Source organism: Haliotis rubra, unplaced genomic scaffold (assembly GCF_003918875.1).
Source record: "Haliotis rubra isolate DU_JTF1 unplaced genomic scaffold, ASM391887v1 Scf738, whole genome shotgun sequence".
Classification (NCBI taxonomy): Eukaryota; Metazoa; Mollusca; class Gastropoda; order Lepetellida; family Haliotidae; genus Haliotis; species Haliotis rubra.
In genome coordinates this window covers 321,934-341,737 of record NW_025767455.1, presented here as the reverse complement: position 1 = coordinate 341,737, position 19,804 = coordinate 321,934, and the positions used below count along the sequence as shown (strand labels likewise).

General features: G+C 41.0%; 1 protein-coding gene and 1 long non-coding RNA gene across 2 annotated transcripts; both read right to left on the bottom strand.

The window, feature by feature from the left end:
- Positions 1-432: 432 nt before the first annotated feature.
- LOC124259806 lies at positions 433-2,590 on the bottom strand. Its single transcript, XR_006893924.1, has 3 exons — positions 2,474-2,590; positions 768-875; positions 433-475 (listed from the first exon to the last, which is right to left on the bottom strand). It is a non-coding gene; the product is annotated as an uncharacterized LOC124259806 (long non-coding RNA).
- Positions 2,591-2,985: 395 nt separating this feature from the next.
- Positions 2,986-11,620, bottom strand: LOC124259796 (neurogenic locus notch homolog protein 1-like). Its single transcript, XM_046693999.1, has 10 exons — positions 11,371-11,620; positions 11,110-11,252; positions 10,662-10,773; positions 8,433-8,569; positions 8,004-8,131; positions 5,048-6,568; positions 4,719-4,817; positions 3,967-4,077; positions 3,495-3,611; positions 2,986-3,146 (listed from the first exon to the last, which is right to left on the bottom strand). The coding sequence occupies exons 1-10, from the start codon at positions 11,425-11,427 to the stop codon at positions 2,986-2,988; spliced, it is 2,586 nt and encodes an 861-aa protein (XP_046549955.1). The 5' UTR covers positions 11,428-11,620.
- Between the last annotated feature and the right edge of the window lie 8,184 nt (positions 11,621-19,804).

Genomic DNA, 19,804 nt, shown 5'->3' with positions numbered 1-19,804 from the left:
CAACAATTACAACATCTTTGTAAACAAACCCATATACATTACACATAATAACATTTTTATGGTTTTAAGTTGCATTGCATTATGCAGAGCTGCACCACTTATATAACTACGGGTTCAAATCCGATGATCAAGCTGATTACGTTTTTCAATTTGAGAGAATCATACTTGTAAGACGCGTAAATGGCGAACATTTGCACAGTCATCTCGTCGGGGTTTCAGCAGCGGCTCACCCGGTGTGACTGAAATACTGTGCAAAACAGCCTGAAACAGATCTCATTCATTCTGCTTCATCAGCCAATGATAGGCACACCCTGAGTGCACGTGTTGCACATGTGGCAGTATCGAGGGCAGTATTCACAGGCCGTAGTCGGTTCTGAGCAGACGTTGAGAGATGCGTGTAGAGAAGCACAGTCGACGTGTGGGTTGTCCACGCACTGAGTAGAGGAAGTAACTGATTCGTTGCCATGGGAATGTGCTGGAAAACAAGTGTGCTTGTATCATTACAATCTACACAAGAAATGTGAAACTCACGATTTTAATAAACTGTTTTAATATGCAAGTGGTATAGTTTGTTTAACGCAGCTCTAAGCAATATTCCAGCTATATTGAGGCGGTATGATGATAATCTAGTCATGATCAGACAATCCAGTGATCAACAATATGAGCATCGATCTATGCAATTGGGATACGATGACATGTGTCATCCAAGTCAGCGAGACTGACCACCCGATCCCCGTTAGTCGAACTATGGAATAACAACTACTCACTGCAGATTCCACCCTTTAAGTCGTAGCCATGGAAACATGTGACACAGCGCGAGTCTTGGGTAGAATTACATTCAGCAAGTTGACAGCCTACACCAGGTGGGGGGCAGACTGAAAAATGGACTCTTTGAAAAGAATAAAGTGGAAAAGTATGTTAATTGATATAATTTCGGCAGGTGAGGCTTTGGCATATTTCTGAAACGCCAAAGAATACTCAGCCTTGACTATCCTTAGAACAGATTTCTCTTTTGTGTAAGGGGTGTTATAGTAATGAAAAGTATATGGATCGATCACTGAAAATGATGACACTAGGTGTGCGTCGGAAGAGCTAATGTACTTTTTAACGTCATAATATACTCAGCAGCAAAAAAAAACGTAAGTACGAATTCAAACTTAGATAGGCATTGTAATCAAATCATTACAGAAATGGACATAATAAGCGGATCAAAAACATTTTTTGTGTACAATATCTTGACACATCAATGAATAACTCAAGACAATTTCAAGACTCTGAGAAAGGCCTAGCGCAATAAATCGGCTGTGTTCGGCCTTGGTATGACATTATTTAGTCTCCTCTGAATTTTATCCCAAAGATGTTCAATTGGGTTTAAATCAGGACTAAGGGCTGGCCACTGCATAATGTTGACACCAGTCTGCTGTGGGAAGTCCCGTGTAGCTCTGGCAGTATGGGCCCGGGCGTTATCATGCTGGAAAATGTTGTTCCGGTGACGTGCGAACTGTGGTATGACGTGGGGTCTGAGAGCTTGGTCGATGTAGCGCATCGCTGTGATGCCGCCTCCTCTCCCTGGTCCAAGGTTCTGGAACACCACATGACCCACTCTCTGGTTCAGGCCTATTCCACCCTATACCATGATGCTTGCACCTCCCCATTAGTCTCTTTCCATAACACATTGGTCTGAGTAACGCTGGCCACGTCGTCATATGCAGCCTGTATATGGTCCTAACGTTGACCTGCTAAGTGATTGGCAACGGCTTGTGCAGTGTGGCCAAGTCTTCCTAGCGCCTGGTTCTTCTCAGCTGTCGTGTGTCGCGGCATTCTGCTGACGTTGATAATGTGAATGTTTCAGCCAGGTTTGGAGTGCATTTTATAGGGCTGGTCCTTGTGAACAGCACATTTAGCATGAGTTGCATGAAAAACATGGAGAACACGGTACCATCTCCGAGATCAGGTTGCGTTTTTGAGACCATTTCCTGGGTTCCATTCTGAGTTTGGGAAGGAATGTCTTTGCTCAGGTAAAGTTGGAGATGTTGTCAAAAATATACAAAACAAACATTAAATGAGTTTACAGTTATCCGTTTCTGCGACGGAAAATTCCAAACTGACGTTTCTTTTGCTGCTTAGTATATAAAGAGCAGTGGGTGGCATTTTCAGGTATTTCTATATTCTGAAGAGTTTGAAGGGGCAGGCTCGCGCAGATCGGATAATCAACGTGAAGCTTCATAATCATTACTGGAAGACATCTATGCATTGTTCAATAGATACTGCTCTGCGTTTAGTTTCCGGGTGGAGTTTGGATCATTGTGTTGGCTTTTTGTGTACGGGTTTTCGTTTCGGACACTCCTACGTTTCTGGCATGGACCTTTTATAATGCTAAGCAACAACGAAGTGGAAAAAGATTCTAAGAACCATTAAACGTCAGCTTTCGGGGCATTGTACCATTTACAGGTCGAAAGGATAACTGTTTTACCATCACAAGCTGTCCCGCTGATGAAGAAGCCGGGAGCACACTTCCTGCACCAGTTTTTAAAGCAGCCGTCTCTGGCAACGTCTACGCAGTCAGGGATCAGGCCCGTGGATGGACACACTGCAGCAAAAGAAATCAGACAACAGAAGGCATTGTGGTCGTGGCACCCTTGCGCCAAAGAGAAGTTCGTTATCATTCTGATAATAAGTTTTAAAAGGAACATCTGAAAACGTTACCATTGCTACAAGTGCTTGCTGATGATGCGAAATTGTTTTGGTTACCCGATGCAACGTATTCTCATCGCTGTGCAGATCCCGTCCGCTGCGATTATGATTCTCGGTTTGTCAGCACCATATCGATGATATTCACCGAAATGGTAGATGGGGGAGTCGTGTGTTTCTTTCGTCCCAAAGTATGCTAACACACCTTCACATAACTGGACTTCTGTTCAAATCTGAGTTAAACCACCCCTCTCTCACACTATCTATATAGCATACTCTCAGTATTAGTTGTTGTCAGAACAGGCTTGTAAGCATAACGTTGTGTTTCAGCTGAAATAACTCACGAAGACACTGGCCGTCTACTTCCAGGAATCCATCTTTGCACTTGGTGCATGTGACGTCAGTGGAGTCACTACAGGTGAATTCGTTGCACATTGGGTTTGGGGAAGGACATTCTGGAAGAGCACATATGGAATTGATGTGTTAAGGTATTTGGCCTCCGTGGTATATTTATTCCACAAACATAAACACAAAAGGTAGTTGAACATATAGTTTACCTTTACAGGTGTTCCCGGTCAGGAAGAAACCCGGTTGACATCTAACACACCTGACGTCATCAGCGGAGGAGCAGACGTGATCACGACATCCGGCGTGTAGACGGGGACACACTGTGTTGGATGTCAAGACATATTGTCAATCGTATCATTAAACGCCTGTTGACATGTTTTTCCTGAGACATCTGTATACATTGAAGAAAGTTAGATGGTGTATTTAGAAGAATGCGAGTTATAAGGAAGCCTCACCCTCACAAGCAGCAGCTTCCCGGTAGAATCCCTGCTCGCACCTGTTGCACCATCTGAAGAGACAGTCGACTGATTGTTCCTCCTCACAATGCAGGATAGGGGTGCGGGTTGGACACGCTGAAACATAATTCATCAGTACTCATAGTCACTCCGGGTTTGATTGAAAAGTCGTCTTCTCAAGAACTGAGATTTTGTAGGCTCCGCAAAGTAATACAACACACGTTAGGTGGCTTTATATGTTCATAACATTATCTCAGTTACATCGAGAACTGTAGTCTTTATTTGAAGGAAGCCATGCATAACCATGATCGCAATCGAAAGGAATCGAGGTTTCGAACCAATGGCCGGCTGAGTCTAATAGATACTGTGCACAACTATCCACAATGAATTATCACCCAATTAGGCGATATTAGCATTGAAAACTGTATTATTTCTAAATTGCATTTTGTTTTCAATTATATTTTGAACTTACTCATGCAGCGTCCCTCAACCTGTGTGTAACCAGCCCGACACCGGACACATCGGACAGAGGTCAGATCTGGACACTCCGCTAACTCACAGTTACTGATGTTGTGGGGACAACCTGCAAATACAGAAGCAAAACATAAAGGGACATTAGTCTCCGGTCTTTTTTTCAGGTCTTTCCCCGTTATGATGAGGATAAATTGTATCGTGCAAATGGTTTGGTCAATCTTCAGCTTGTTTTTCTCTGAAATTATAACTTTCGAGATTTTACCTTTTTGAAAGTGAATATACGAGACACACTTCTGACTGCCACAGTTCCATTATAACAGTGTCCCAAATAGTTCATTTATGGGGGCCATATTTTACACACATTCACACAACATTGACAAATATGGCAATAATGTTTACAAGCGGAACTAGTATTTCACGAGTGGTAGTATGCTCCCTGTAAGACGCTGTGTGGCAAAATTAATCTGGCTGTGGTTTGTGGGCGGCTGTGACCTGTGTGATATACACACACTACAGTATATGATTGAGGTTGTAATTGCCATCATGATGTTACTTTTCACAGATTTATTAGTACATATAGAAGCCATGATTTTATATTCAATCATTATATAATCACGCGCCTGGAACCTACTTGGGTCTAGCCTATTTTAAGTAATGGCCTGGAAACTTGATCCTATGAAGGTTCAACTTTGTCAGTTATCATTTCCACCTTGACAGGTAAATTTAAAGTTTACTTGTTTAAACTGATACCTGTTGGAGTAGGAAGATGTGGAAGAGTCCGGTCTGTTGATGATGCTGCCATTGATGGAGTGACTTCCTTTGTGTTTGACAGAACATCACAGTACATTCCTGAATAACAGAATAATTACTTAATGGTATTAAAGAAACCCAAAACACAAAGAGCAATTAATACAGCGTAATAACTGGCGTAAGAACGTAAAGACATCGCTGATATCTACAAAGTTGATGCTATCTCTTGATAAGGATTTTTATTTGAAACCATCTTTGATATTTACTTTGAAACCATCTTATCTGACATATTATCAAAGGTATATCGTGGTCACATGCCTATTGCGTACCTTTATATCCAGGACGACAAGAGCAGGTGACCATTGAAACAGTAAAATGACACGTTCCTTGATTCTGACATGGATTCTTTGTACAGGGGGTGGTTTCACAATGTGTACCGTTAAATCCAGATTTGCAGGAACATGTGACTTCCGATCCAGCAACATGACACGTTCCTTGATTCTGACATGGATTCTTTGTACAGGGGGTGGTCTCACAATGTGTACCGTTAAATCCAGACCTGCAGAAACAGGTGACCTTTGATCCAGTAAACATGCACGTTCCTTGATTCTGACATGGGTTCTTTGTACAGGGTGTGGTCTCACAATGTGTACCATTAAAACCAGATTTACAGGAACAGGTAGCTTTCGACCCAACAACATGACATGTTCCCTGGTTCTGACATGGATTCTTTGTACAGGGGGTGGTCTCACAATGTGTATCGTTAAATCCAGATTTGCAAGAACAGGTGACCTTTGATCCAGTAAAACGGCACGTTCCTTGATTCTGACATGGATTCTTTGTACAGGGGGTGGTTTCACAATGTGTACCATTAAATCCAGATTTGCAGGAACATGTGACTTCCGATCCAGCAACAAGACACGTTCCTTGATTCTGACATGGATTCTTTGTACAGGGGGTGGTCTCACAATGTGTACCGTTAAATCCAGATTTGCAAGAACAGGTGACCTTTGATTCAGTAAAACTGCACGTTCCTTGATTCTGACATGGATTCTTTGTACACGGGGTGGTCTCACAAAGTGGTCCGTTAAATCCAGACTTGCAAGAACAGGTAACCTTTGATCCAGTAAAACGGCACGTTCCTTGATTCTGGCATGGATTCTTTGTACAAGGTGTGGTCTCACAATGTGTACCGTTAAATCCAGATTTACAGGAACAGGTGACCTTTGATCCAGTAAAACGGCACGTTCCTTGATTCTGGCATGGATTCTTTGTACAAGGTGTGGTCTCACAATGTGTACCGTTAAATCCAGATTTACAGGAACAGGTGACCTTTGATCCAGTAAAACGGCACGTTCCTTGATTCTGACATGGATTCTTTGTACAGGGGGTGGTCTCACAATGTGTACCATTAAATCCAGACCTACAGGAACAGGTAGCTTTCGACCCAACAACATGACACGTTCCCTGATTCTGACATGGATTCTTTGTACAGGGTGTGGTCTCACAATGTGTACCATTAAATCCAGTTTTACAGGAACAGGTGACCTTTGATCCAGTAAAACGGCACGTTCCTTGATTCTGACATGGGTTCTTTGTACAGGGGTTGGTCTCACAATGTGTACCATTAAATCCAGATTTACAAGAACAGGTGGCTATCGATCCAACAACATGACACGTTCCTTGGTTCTGACATGAATTATTTGTACAAGGTGTGGTCTCACAATGTACACCACTAAATCCAGATGGACAGGAACAGTTGAATGTTGACCCTACTACAACACACATTCCTCCGTTATGGCAGGCAACGTTGTGGCACGGTGTTTGTTGGCAAGCACTTCCGGTATAGCCTGAAAATTACAGAGAAAGCATCTAGATTCAAGCATATTCCATTTGCATAACTTAAATCATTAAGATTTTAACATGTGAGTAGATTTATAGAGTTAAACAAAATACATGTATATGCATGCATCGTACATACATGCGATGTGATGACTTACTTTAAATATATCTAGCTTTTTCACTATGCTTGTAAAGGTAAACAATGAAAGAGACCGACTATGCGTTATCGAACACTGACAACATTGTACTAGTTTAAAGTCTGACATAATGACTGTAGATGCTAAATCCCCAATCTCTAGAAGATTAATTGTGGTGTCACTTTACGTCCTGAATAATCCTTGTAAATAATCATTATGGTGCCACTAACGTGTTGTAGAAAGCCTTGTTTTAATTTGTTCCTTAGATGTCCTAACTTATGCCATTACTTTCCAGTCAGTATTAAGTTCACTGAGGGATGAATGGACTGGAGATGATATAGACATAAGGTGAAGAAGATGGCAGGTATGTGCTCTACCACCTAGACAATCTCTAAGATGGGTTCACATCCTGTACATTAACATTGATTTAGATATGTGCAGATCTTGTCGAAGACGAAACTACGGAAGATTTTACTTCCATCGGAAACAGGGAAGATGGAAACACCCTTGTAGTTTTTTTAAATATATGCCAGAGAAGGACCCTTAAGCCCCTTTAGTTAAATATATAGAGACAGACTTTTAAACCATAGTTAGTACTTGGCTATAGACCATGCCCAGCAACCAAGTCAAGTCTACCTTGTCGTGCACCAAAGATTCAGTGAGGAAAATATGAGGTTTAACTTCGATTTCGAGACATTGCACTTTCGTATTGACGTGCTTGCGTGTGTGTGTGCGTGCGGAGTTTGCACTATGCCTGTGTCATAGTGATGTTTACACTTCTGTATCCATCTGAGGCAAATAATGCTGACTTTGGGACAAGCAATATCTGTTTTACCCTCAATAATGAGAACATGGCAAGGTAACAACACATACCACGTTTGAAAGCCTTTCATAGTGAACATATATATCGAAACGAAGCCATTCGCTCTCCAAGCAGACACTCTATCCCCTAGAGCACTGAGACGGTGGCTGTACAGTGCAACCCTTAGACACTGACAAGAGGGTTAACGATGGGAGCAAAATGTGTAGCGCTATGTAGCCTGGCAGTCTATGCATGTTGTACCAAACAAATATAACATTTTCACGATAACATGCTATACGCGCGATTCAAATTACGTGAAAGACATCCCTGGATAGCCTTACATATTTTAATTAAGTGTTAAAGAAGTGCGAGGCTTTCTCAGTGTCTAGTACAATACATCTGAGGTAAGAACTTCGTTTTTAAGAAACGTTAATGTCGAAGGCATGTTCAGTTGTCGGCATGCCTGTCTTTAGTTCAGGTGTGACTTGAGCTTATGTAACATACCTTTAATGCAGTGTTTTAACCCGTCCGGGCCACACGTGTAGTGGTCAGCTGACCCTGGGTTACACAGGACAGAACAGTTCGGTCCATAGTAGTGGGGGTCACAGGTCACAGTGATGGTCAGTGTTAATCTGTAATGTGGAGTCACCCATATTGACATTTCTTGTAGTGGCAGATATTGATGTACAAGGTATAAGTCGTTCCTGAACATGTTTACACATGACAATTCAAAATGTCATGGCAAAAGAATATATAGTATCTGCTCTAAGAGTTTCAGTCGGACGTTAAAGGCAGACTTAAGAAGAAAATGTTTTGAATGGATAAAACATAATGTTAAAATCTGTGTAAGATAGACCTCTTTATATAGATGTAGAGTGGGATACAGAGCGAGACGAGAACACTCTTAGAGCAAATATTGCTGTAGTCACGCACCTTGCATGGCTGTTGGTAAGCGTGACGGTAGCACCATTGTGAGACGGCGGTAGAGGGATCTTCAAGTCATCCAGAGGAAGAGGTGTTGATGACAACCAGTAATCATCACCCACTTTGACCTCAACCTCCGCACCTGTCTGAACAAATACAATTTCTGTTTAATTACTTTGTTAACCAGTATGATGTAGTTTCCACTCGATCATCCTCGTTTTGCATGTCTTAATGTGCATGAGTAGGTATTTTTTGCCGTTAATATGTTACAAGGAATGTGTGAAACCAGGGATTTCGCGTAAACTTGTCCAGGTGTATCGTTTTTATCCGCCAAAACCTGCCTTCATATTCCTAAAAAGCGTACTGCAAATTTGTATACATCTTTCTTTGATTGGCATTGTAGAAGTTGGGTAGATGAAGAATGAGGACTGTTTTTAGGGATATACAACTTCTTTATTCTATATAGGCGACGTTTCGACATAGATTCTAATGTCGTTGTCAAGCAAGTGGTACATGGGACGACGACGACGAAATTGGATGTTTAACGTTTGGACGTTACATGGGAAGTAATTTGGGTGATATATATACATGAGATTTTTGTACAATAGATGAGGGCTGAGGCGAAAATGAGTTGTTTATACAATAGGGGAGGTTGATAACACAGGATTAAGTAGGTTGATAGGAAGCCAGTAAAGAACATGCACATGGTTGTATACATAAGAGATTAAGGATGTTGATGGGCAGCCAGTAGGGAATGATATACATAGGTTGTTTACATAAGTGATAAAGGGACTGTTGGGAAGCCAGTAGTGAAGTGATGTTTACACAATGGATAATGTACAGTGTAACACAATGGATATTGTACAATGGTTGAGTAGGGTTACATGAAATTAATTGAGCAGGTGATTATAGGCCTTGGAGATGAAAGATACTTCATCTCTGTTGATGGCTGGACATATGGACAAATCTTCTTTATGTGGACAGCTTCAAGTAGTTTTCGGGTTTTTTAAATCAGGCTGGTTCCTCTCGGTGCCTGTGGTGGTGTTCCAACTGATGTTGTGGTTTGGGTTGGCTTGGCTTTAAGGTGGTCGGTTATGGAGGATTTAGAGTCTGTTTTTCTTACAGAGGCCTGGTGTTCTTTGATCCTAATGGATCTGGCTTCTTTGCCACAGGCAGACCCACCCGGCAAAGAAGCCAGATCCTGCAGGTGTCGTCTACCAGACAGAATGCGACTGCAGCGAATCCTATATTGGTGAAACATCAAGACCAGTCACCATTACGTTTAAGTATAAACAGATTAGGCCATTGGGAAGGAAAAGGTATTTTTCAAAGCACTTATTTCATGTTTGTCCTCAGCGTCTTCTCTCTACGAATGATGTGACAATGGACAAAGAACTGTTCCTCCACACAGCTGTGATTTTTCGAGTAGAATTGTGGTGGTCAGGGTTTCCAGAAATGTTACTGTGGTCCTAACCAATGTAAATCGATACGTTGTAAATGTTTTAAAGTGATACTGAAGTGTAATAGCTTGTATGATAACAGTCTATCGTGTCCAAACAAATGAATTTCATCAGCATATACTCTGTACTCGCATTATAAATTTGGTGTTCTCTATTTCAATAAAGGCTTACCGGGATTTCATGAAATCCCTGAGATAATATTTCAGGAATTTCATGAAATCCCTGAAATGTTGGGGAATACATGAAATCCCTGGGAGTAACAAGGATTTAACGAAATCACTGACTCTTTTAGGGATTATGTGAAATCCCTGGTTTCACACATTCACTGTAACAAATACACTAGTGATATCACGGCGGAAGGGCATCATCAAAAGGCATCACACGGTACATCCGTTTAAGGAATCAAACCTTGGTATTATGAATAACTAAATACGACATTTGCCCTGGGGCTACTGCAGCCTGTTCAGTGTGAGCCTGACAAGATAGGTTCACTCTTGACAATATTTACGAATCATCTTGGTTCTCTAAGAACTATAGCTGGAATATTGCTGAGTGCGGCGTTAAACATCAAAGAAAAATCAGATTGCTGAACACCATATTTAAGTTTGATTCGTTGTTTGAATTTACACACTGTGTATTGTAGCCAATCATTAATGCTAAAACATGCATAGAATGTAACATGCATAACATGGTAATATCTTAGGTGTAAATGAGATGTCACGAGTTAAATAGCTTCACTACTGACTTTTAAGCGACACGACCAGTTAATTAAATGTACCTGTAAGGCAGTGAACGACTTGAGGATGGGATTGGCTATCCCGCCATTAATGCTTGTCCCAAATTTGACATCCCTCGTTGCTTTGTACATGTCACTCGTCTTTGTGCAGGAACTGTGATAAAATCATGAAACTAACACACTCTTCAAATGTATAGAGGATCATATACGATCTGTGCTGATTCCATGTGATGTGATGAAATGCCTGAATGATGATGTACCTGAGACCTGTGCGCGGCATATCTTAACTCGAAAGTGGTACATGTTCAATCCGTACCTAACAAGAAAAGCTTCTATTTTGCACCATTGTACATCTTCACCAGTGTTAAATTATATAGTTTATATGCATTAAACATAAATGTTCTTTCAATGGTTGTAGACAATGGATTTAATCGAACGTCAAAGTTGTTCGCCTTCAGAGTAGACTTTGATGTGTGGTAAAACGACTTACTCTTTGCCGGACAACCCTTGGAAACAGATGGTGAACAGTAGGTCACAGACATTAGATGACAACAAGCTTCCTTTGCATCCTGTATCTGATGACCTGTGATACTCCAGCAGATGTACAGCCGCACGCCCGCTGCTGGTACTGGGCTGTCGCGGAGTGAGGTTTGCATATGATTAGATGCAGAATTAGATGTACACAATTTAAAAAATTAAAAACAGCATTCGACATTGATACCGAACAGAAAAATGTTACCTATTTACTTACCTTAAACAAATAAACAAACAAGAAAATCACAACAAGCATGTAGCTCAAACTCCACATGATGCTTTTGGGTTGTAGACAGCTGGATACCCCCTCCTCTGTTTGCTGATGTCCAGAAATGTAATACTGGTTTGCCCACCTAAATGGATAACATATATGCACCTCCTTATTTTTCCCCCCACTCGTTTTAAATTAACACCAAAGGTACAACACAATAGGTTTGTCTTCTACTTCTGCATCTATCAACAATTGATGTTATCGTTGAGTGTCATTATCACTTGGTTCAGTACAGTATGAGATAACCCTGAGATATCAATGGAATACTGTAAGGGACATTCTCGCGATCTCGCATTCTCGTGTTTTTTGGTACATAGCACTTTTTGTCAAAAGTCGACAACGCGAGAATGCGACATTTGCACATGCTGTCAAATCTCGCTTGGCTCGTCACGCCGAAGACCCGGGTTCGATTCCCCACATGGGCACACTGTGTTAAGCCCATTTCTGGTGTCCCCCGCCGTGATATTGCTGGAATATTGCTAAAAGCGGCGTAAAACTAAACTCAGTCAGTCAGTCAGTCAAATCTCGCAATCTCGCATTCTCGCACTTTGGGCATTTTTAGCTTGTTTCCAAAGGTCGAGACCGCAAGAATGCGAGATCGCGACAATGTCCCTACAGTATTCCATAGATATCAGTGTGTATGTCACAACAGTTGCATGTAGATTACAGTAATTAGCAAGTTCTAACAAGCTTGACGATAGAATCCTGGTTCCCACCTACTACGTCACCAGGGTGCCGTTGCACTAGCCGATCTTATCTAAGATCAATCTTAGCAAGTAACGCCAATTTTACAATTGTCTTTGCTAAAAGTTACGCCCGTTCCACTAACCGATCTTAGGCCGATCGTAGCCGATCCCGATCTTACGATCCGATTGTAGCTAAGATCGAGATTCTTTCGTGCGAGAGATAGAAAAATGCAAGGCATGAGTTATCTCCCTTTGCATAGTCTAGCAGATGATGGAGGCAGTTTTGGAACCATGTGTAAATGAAGAGAAGAAACCTCGAGCGAAAAAGAGCAGTTTTACGGTAGAGAGCATTTTGGTTTCAGGGGCAAGTGTGCGTGAACGCTGGGTATTTGGCATACCCATGTGGCTGAACCTTATCGATCAGCATAAACAAGGCGTGACGATGCATCCTGTACCTTGCCCAAATCACATCATCTGATAATGCATCTAGAATCTGTGAGCGGTCTCGAAAAACACGCTCACAGTGTAATGCTCGCTCTTCTTCTTCACATAGAATAATGAAAGCCGCCATTTTGGTTTCTTTACGATTGATTTTGTCGATCCTAAGTTGGTCATGAGCAACTTAGACTCTGGATCTTAACTTTACGATTGGAGTAGGGCTAAGATCGGTTAGTGGAACGGCACCCAGAAGAGATGCCTCCTCCTCAAAGCGGATAGCTTGGGTGGACAATCCAACTTATTCTTACTTATCCAAATCTTCGTCCTCTAACTTATTCTTACTTATCCAAATCGTCTTCCTCTAACTAATTCTTACTTATCCAAAACTTCAGCCATTTAATGCCATGACGCAGCTACTGATGTTCCTGTGGACCAAGCAAGCAACATCAGATGAACATGAAAACACTTAAGATAATGGAATTATTCATGTTGTGATTCGCGGGTGAATTTATTAACTAGCCTTCACGAAATGAACCCGTGTAGATCCGGGTTAGAAGTGATCTTCAGTAACTTCAGTAACGTCATATAGCTGGAATGTTGCTGACTGCGACGTAAAACTAAACTCACTCACTCACGAAATGATATGATCATTAAGCAATATCAATCACACATGGTACTATCTAGCGCTACCAAACCGAACAGTACTGTGGGATCTGAGATTGATCACTCTATAAAGAAACACTACCATTTGGGAAGTTATCCTCAATGTTAACTTAGGTTCCTTGGTAAAGACATGAACGTTATGGTAGATGGGTGAATGTAGATATTTGATAGTTGGCGGTTGTGTTAGGGTATCTTTGTGCCTTCCTCCTTCCCCAAAACACTTGCCTGTATCATTATGAAGTACCCTGTGTATCCATTTTAGACTGCCCCTCACTATCCCGGATAAGGAAACCAACTTCTAATTTATGTATCAGTAATTAGGGCTGTAACGATGCATCGAACTATCGATGCAATGGCAATTAGTCGATGGTAGAAACGAAAAATTGTCAATGCATCGATAGTATGTGTGGCTATCGATAGTTTAGTAGTTGACTTCCGTTGATAAATGTGCAACGCAAAAAAACCCAGGATGTTTGGACGCAGACTTGCAGCTTTATTGAGTTTATGTTTCAACTGTTTACTTGATCTGGTTTCAAGTTTCTTGTCAGTTATCAAAATAGACTTAAACTATTTCAACTTGCTTTTATTTCATATAACCTATGCATTCATTTGGGAAATGACTTCAAATGAGATAATTCAAGGAGAAAAAACCTATTGCAATACTTGTTCGCAATAGACTATCGCTGTCGCAATAGTATGTTGCAATAGACTATCGCTGTCGCAATAGTATGTTGCAATAGACTATCGCTGTCGCAATAGTATGTTGCAATAGACTATCGCTGTCGCAATAGTATGTTGCAATAAACTATCGCTGTCGCAATAGTATGTTGCAATAGACTATCGCTGTCGCAATAGTATGTTGCAATAGACTATCGCTGTCGCAATAGTATGTTGCAATAGACTATCGCTGTCGCAACAGTATGTTGCAATAGACTATCGCTGTCGCAATAGTATGTATCAATAGACTATCGCTGTCGCAATAGTATGTTGCAATAGACTATCGCTGTCGCAATAGTATGTTGCAATAGACTATCGCTGTCGCAATAGTATGTTGCAATAGACTATCGCTGTCGCAATAGTATGTTGCAATAGACTATCGCTGTCGCAATAGTATGTTGCAATAGACTATCGCTGTCGCAATAATTGTTCCCCCTTCATCAGTCGCAATAGTAATATTGACACAACGACCCAAGTTTCAAAGAACTGTACACGTGTTTATTTGAAACAAACGAAGTAAAGGGACATATTGATTAATTGTTGAAAGTGCATTGTTCTGTTAGACAAGATCAACAAACATATGAGTTGTGAAAAGCCATGAAATCCAGTTACTATTTAAATAAATTACGTCCCTTTGTCCAATCCACTCCAATCTGTTTATTCAGTACTAAAGAGGCCACAGACCTGTAGTACATTTACAATATGCATATGGTAGAATATAAGCAATCATTAACGTGGATTTTACATAAATCAGTTAAGACATGACAGTCTTTCTATAGTTTAATGCATTGAATATAAATGCTGATACATTTCGTAGAGTTAAAGAATTGTACGCACTCAGTAGATCAATAAATTTGTGACTGTTTGGGTGTCTGTCATAGTAATTAGACAGATAGTCGGGTACGCTGCGTAACGGCAGAACCATCTGAGTGTGGCTAAAGTACTACCTTTTAGATTTAGCATTATCAGAACACAAAAAGAGTGTTACGAAAATGAGATATATATCACTCGCAATCGTAATAATTTGTAAATGCATCTTTCCTATTTCTATTAATAATTTTTTTGCAAATTTAGTGTGTTGTTTTCATATTTTCACTTCCATGTTTGAAACAATGACTGATTTCTAGTTCGACCCAAACAGGGTTGTCACTGTTGGTTGTCACTATCAACTAAACAGATAAGACATCAGCACATAGTACTGATTATCAGTCCTTGACAACCGTCACTAAATGATTACCTGTGTTAGTAATCAGCTCGAGGTTTCGAGGTTTGTAGGTTCCCATCTATCACATATGCGACTTTGTACCATATACAGTGTAGTCTGTCTGTAGTGTTATAACCATACTGATAATTGATAGTTAAGATAGTGTTTTTTCACAATATAAAGGCCAGAGGCTCGTGTACAGTATATATACATGCATTCCATATAGAGTGTTGCTACAATAACCAGAGTTTGTAATGTATCAAGCGCATAAAGACAAGGTTGTGCTAAAGTTATCAGAGAATAATCATTATTCATGTTAGTGTTAGCAAAAATGCCTAGGTGTCTTAAAAGGTTATTAATTTTGCACACTAACATATATACTGAACAGCAAAAGAAACGCAAGTTTAGAAAAAAATAAATCTGATAAAGAAAGGTGTTCATGTTTACGGAACGTTTATAGTAAAGTGACGTAATGATCCCAGATGAGATGATGTCATGCGATTTGACGTCCATACGAAACATTCGCACACAGCAAAACGAGGTCTAGACTAACGACTGAGCAGAGGGGAATGGTCATTGGAAAGTTGCACAGAGGTAGCTCATCAAACCGCTGTAGCTAGGCAATAGGGCTATCATCTTACCACCATTACACGACTTGCTCAACGTCATCAGCAAACCGGGGTTGCTGCTGATCGTCCCCGTACCGGAAGACCACGAGTGACAACTCATGCACAAGATCGGTTCATCCGGGTCACTCATCTATGGTACCGAACTCAAGCAGCAACAGTAACAGCAGCCTTAGTTCATGGGTCAATGGGAGCAGTGTCCAGCGATACGATTAGGCGTCGTCTACGGGCTGCTGGAATCCACTGCCGACGGCCATATGTGGGGCCAATTTTGACACATCTACAAGTCCAGCGACGTCTACAACCCTCACACAGCAAGGGTGTCGATGGATTATCTGGCTCAGAGCAACATTAACGTTCTTCCATGACCGTCTCTTTCCCCGGATAGGGCTCCCATTGAACATTCTGGGACGACATTGGACGTATGATTGCTGCAGGTAGACAGCCACTCTCACTTGTACAGTTGGAACAGAGATCGGTGTTTGAGTGGAACCACTTCCCTCAGGCATTCTTTCAGACTCTAGTGAACTCAATGAGGCGATGTTGCACGGCCTGTGTGCAAGCTCAAGATGGCTATACGCGCTACTAAAGAGACTGTCACTTTTCGCGTTCAGGGGTATCTCCATTTGACGGACTGTGATCAATTTGAAATTATTGCAATTCAATGTCAACAGTCACTGTCAGCTGTTAAAGTGACAGTATTTTCTATAGAATAAATCATTAGACATAATTTTGGTTGTATTATATTTAAAAACTTTTCTTTTGTTGTTCAGTATATAATGTATGTTATCTTCTATAACACATAGATACGAAATGTGAGTTAGTGAGTTAAGATTTTAAGTCACATAAATACACACACACGCACACACACACACACAAACATACAACGTCTGCAGTGGATCGCTCAAACGCACCCTACATGAAATGCACGTGAATCATGAAATTGTGTAACACCCTGAGCTGAAGCCTATGACTGTAGGCTTTAAAAAGACACATCAATGGAACTCCACATGCATTGCTTTAAGCCACTATAGACAACAAGAGAATGAACAGACTGACAGAAGCTCAACGACACAGCGGCATCGGCCGTTTACAAGAACGGGCATCGCAGCATGAGGTGGCAAGGTACTTCAGCGTGTCCAGACAGACCATCTCAAACATATGGACCCGATACAACAATACTGGGAGTGTTAATGACAGACCCAGGTCAGGTCGACCTAGAGTTACCACCGCCGCACAGGATCGCTACATCCGGTTGAGACATCTTCATTCAAACACCACGGCTGCATCATCCACAACAATCCAAATCCCTGGACTGCGCCGAATCTCCGACCAGACAGTGCGCAATTGGCTATGGGAAGCCAGACTGTTTGCGAGAAAACCAGTTCAACGTCACGTCGTCCCCTTCATCAACATCAACGGTTAATGCTCGACCTCGCGTTGCACGTGTTTTGACAGGACTTCCTCCAGCAAAACAATGTTCAGGTGTTAGCCCCCCATTGAACATCTATGGGATACCTTTGATCAATAAAACATGGTATCACCATATCCACAATTGATAACTCTGGATACTTTACATTCTATTTGTTTAAGAACATAAAAATAGTGATGTTAGTACTTTGACGGTTCTTCTCGTGCTGCTGAGAAAAGGTTATGATCATCAGATGTGCATCATGTAATGGTCTGGTCAGTACATCTGTGGAACCTGTCACAGACACAAGTCATGCAAACGCAGGTCAATAATTCACCTAAACACACTGGGACATGTAATATAAGTCTAAACAGTATGCATCGGATCGGATCGGATCGCATCGTTCATTTCATTTGTCTATGTTGACTTAGGTTTCTAAGTACCATAGGGGCGGTGGGGTAGCCTAGTGGTTAAAGCATTTGCTCCTCACTCCGAAGATCCGGGTTCGATTCGAAACAAGTACCTAATTGTGCGTATGTGTTTGTCCAAAGCTCCACCAGATTCGGACCGTTTGGCCTTGCCAAAGGAGAGGGCATGTTGCTAGTAATATTTTATGGACGCATTTGTCACTATTATATGACTAGGACAGTCAATGTGGGTGTCTTTTTGTATGTTTATTGTTTAACACCGCACTCAGCAATACTCCAGCGATAAGACAACGGTCTGTATATAAACGAGTCTGGACCAGACAATCCATTCATAGGCAACGTAAGCATCGATTTACGCAATCTTCACACGATGATATAATTATATCAACCAAGTCAGATAGCCTGCGTACACCACCCTGTTAGTCGCCCCTTACGACATGCATGGGTTGCTGAAGACCAGTTCTAACCCAGATTTTCAGTTAATATCCAATAAAAGCAAAGGCCGTGAAAATTTGAATGCACTGAAAATATGACCTGGAAATATTGCTAAAATATGCTAAGTAAAACATCTTATCAAGAAGAGAAAATGTATATACATAGTTAGTTGTATTTTTTTCGCAGTGGTCGGTTTTTATAGTTCATCACAAACATTTTGACTTTAAAAAAGGGAATCTTATTTCTGAATTTAGTCAACTGCTTTTCAGAATAAGAGAATTAATGTTTCGGAAATTGATATGGATGGCATCTGGACAGAGCCCTCGCTGACATGTACCTATCAATACAGAGGGTGATTATTATTATTACCCCGGATAATCCAAGCTGCCTGTGAGACGCTAGAAGGTTAATAGTCAAATGACTTATCCCTCTGGGTACCCATTTTCTGCTGGGTGAACAGAGACAATTTTGAACAAACTCAATTGCCTAAGGTATCACATATGCTTCGTTGTGGAACAGGACTGAAGTCCTAGAAACTCTCAGGAGGCAAGCTGCCGAACATGGTCACCCATCCAAATGGTCTCCGCTCTCAACGTTGCTTAACTTCAACTGAATTGTGACCTGAGCTCTATGCACAGAACCACACACCACCAGTCAGTGAGTGAGTTAGCGAGTGCAAACGAATACCCAGACTGAGTCTTGATCAAATCAAGTTTAGAGAATCTCCAGAATAAAATTGCTTGTCATATGAGTGGAAGCGTCAGGCGTTAGTGTCAATGTTACCTGACTGCCTGATAGGGCTACATGCTTGCTACATGCAGCCATGATATAACTAAAACAATGTGACTGCGGCGTATCTAATGAATATAGCGCCTATGGCAACAACAGAAATTATGGATAAAACATATTTCGATTTACACATTCTTTAATAATTACACATTTACGCATTCTTTGATAATTATCGAATGGAACAAAAATGCAAACTTCAAGTGCTTCTTGCCCATGCTAATCAAAGACAATTAATTATCAACACGCACGCACGCACACGCAAACCTCCATCCCGATTCAAGTGGTGCCCAGGGCACAGTACTCACCATTCTATTCAGTCTACGTTTAACCATGATTCTTGCCCTTACACTTCATTTACATGACGTTAGCTAATTATGATTTCACACAATTAGATAACTCTTCAATATAACGGTGGATTTTGCCAGCAAAAAGATTTAGATTCGATTCCTACTGTGTTAATGGATTTAAAAGAAGTAATGAAAACATTGAGTCACAATGTGTATGAAGGAAAAATATCTGTGTTTAGAAAAAGAAACAATGTAAGTTGTATGCTGAGTTTAATAGTATGTATCAATGTATCAATTATGACTTTGAAAACGTTTTGAGATTTGCATTCGATATCTATTTCGCATCCTTACGTTGAAATCATATCGGAAGCGAGAATTGCATGTAAGACAAGGTTTAGGTTTAGCCATGTGAGACACAATTTATATAGCAATGGCTATGGGTGGATATGGCTCCATGGATATAAAACAACGCGCTAGCATATACGCCGAAACCTCGCATATGTTGTAACAGAGAAGTTGTATATCCATAGAGCTATCCCACTTGTACATCACACCAATATGTAAATGCCACTCCAAGAAGTCCTTTCGCCTTTAGTAATAGTTATATCCTTGTGAGATATACTTTCTCCCTTTTTCAGCAAAAAGGACAAGATCTTTCTCCTTTGTTATGGTTTCATACTTGTGAGACAAAATCAT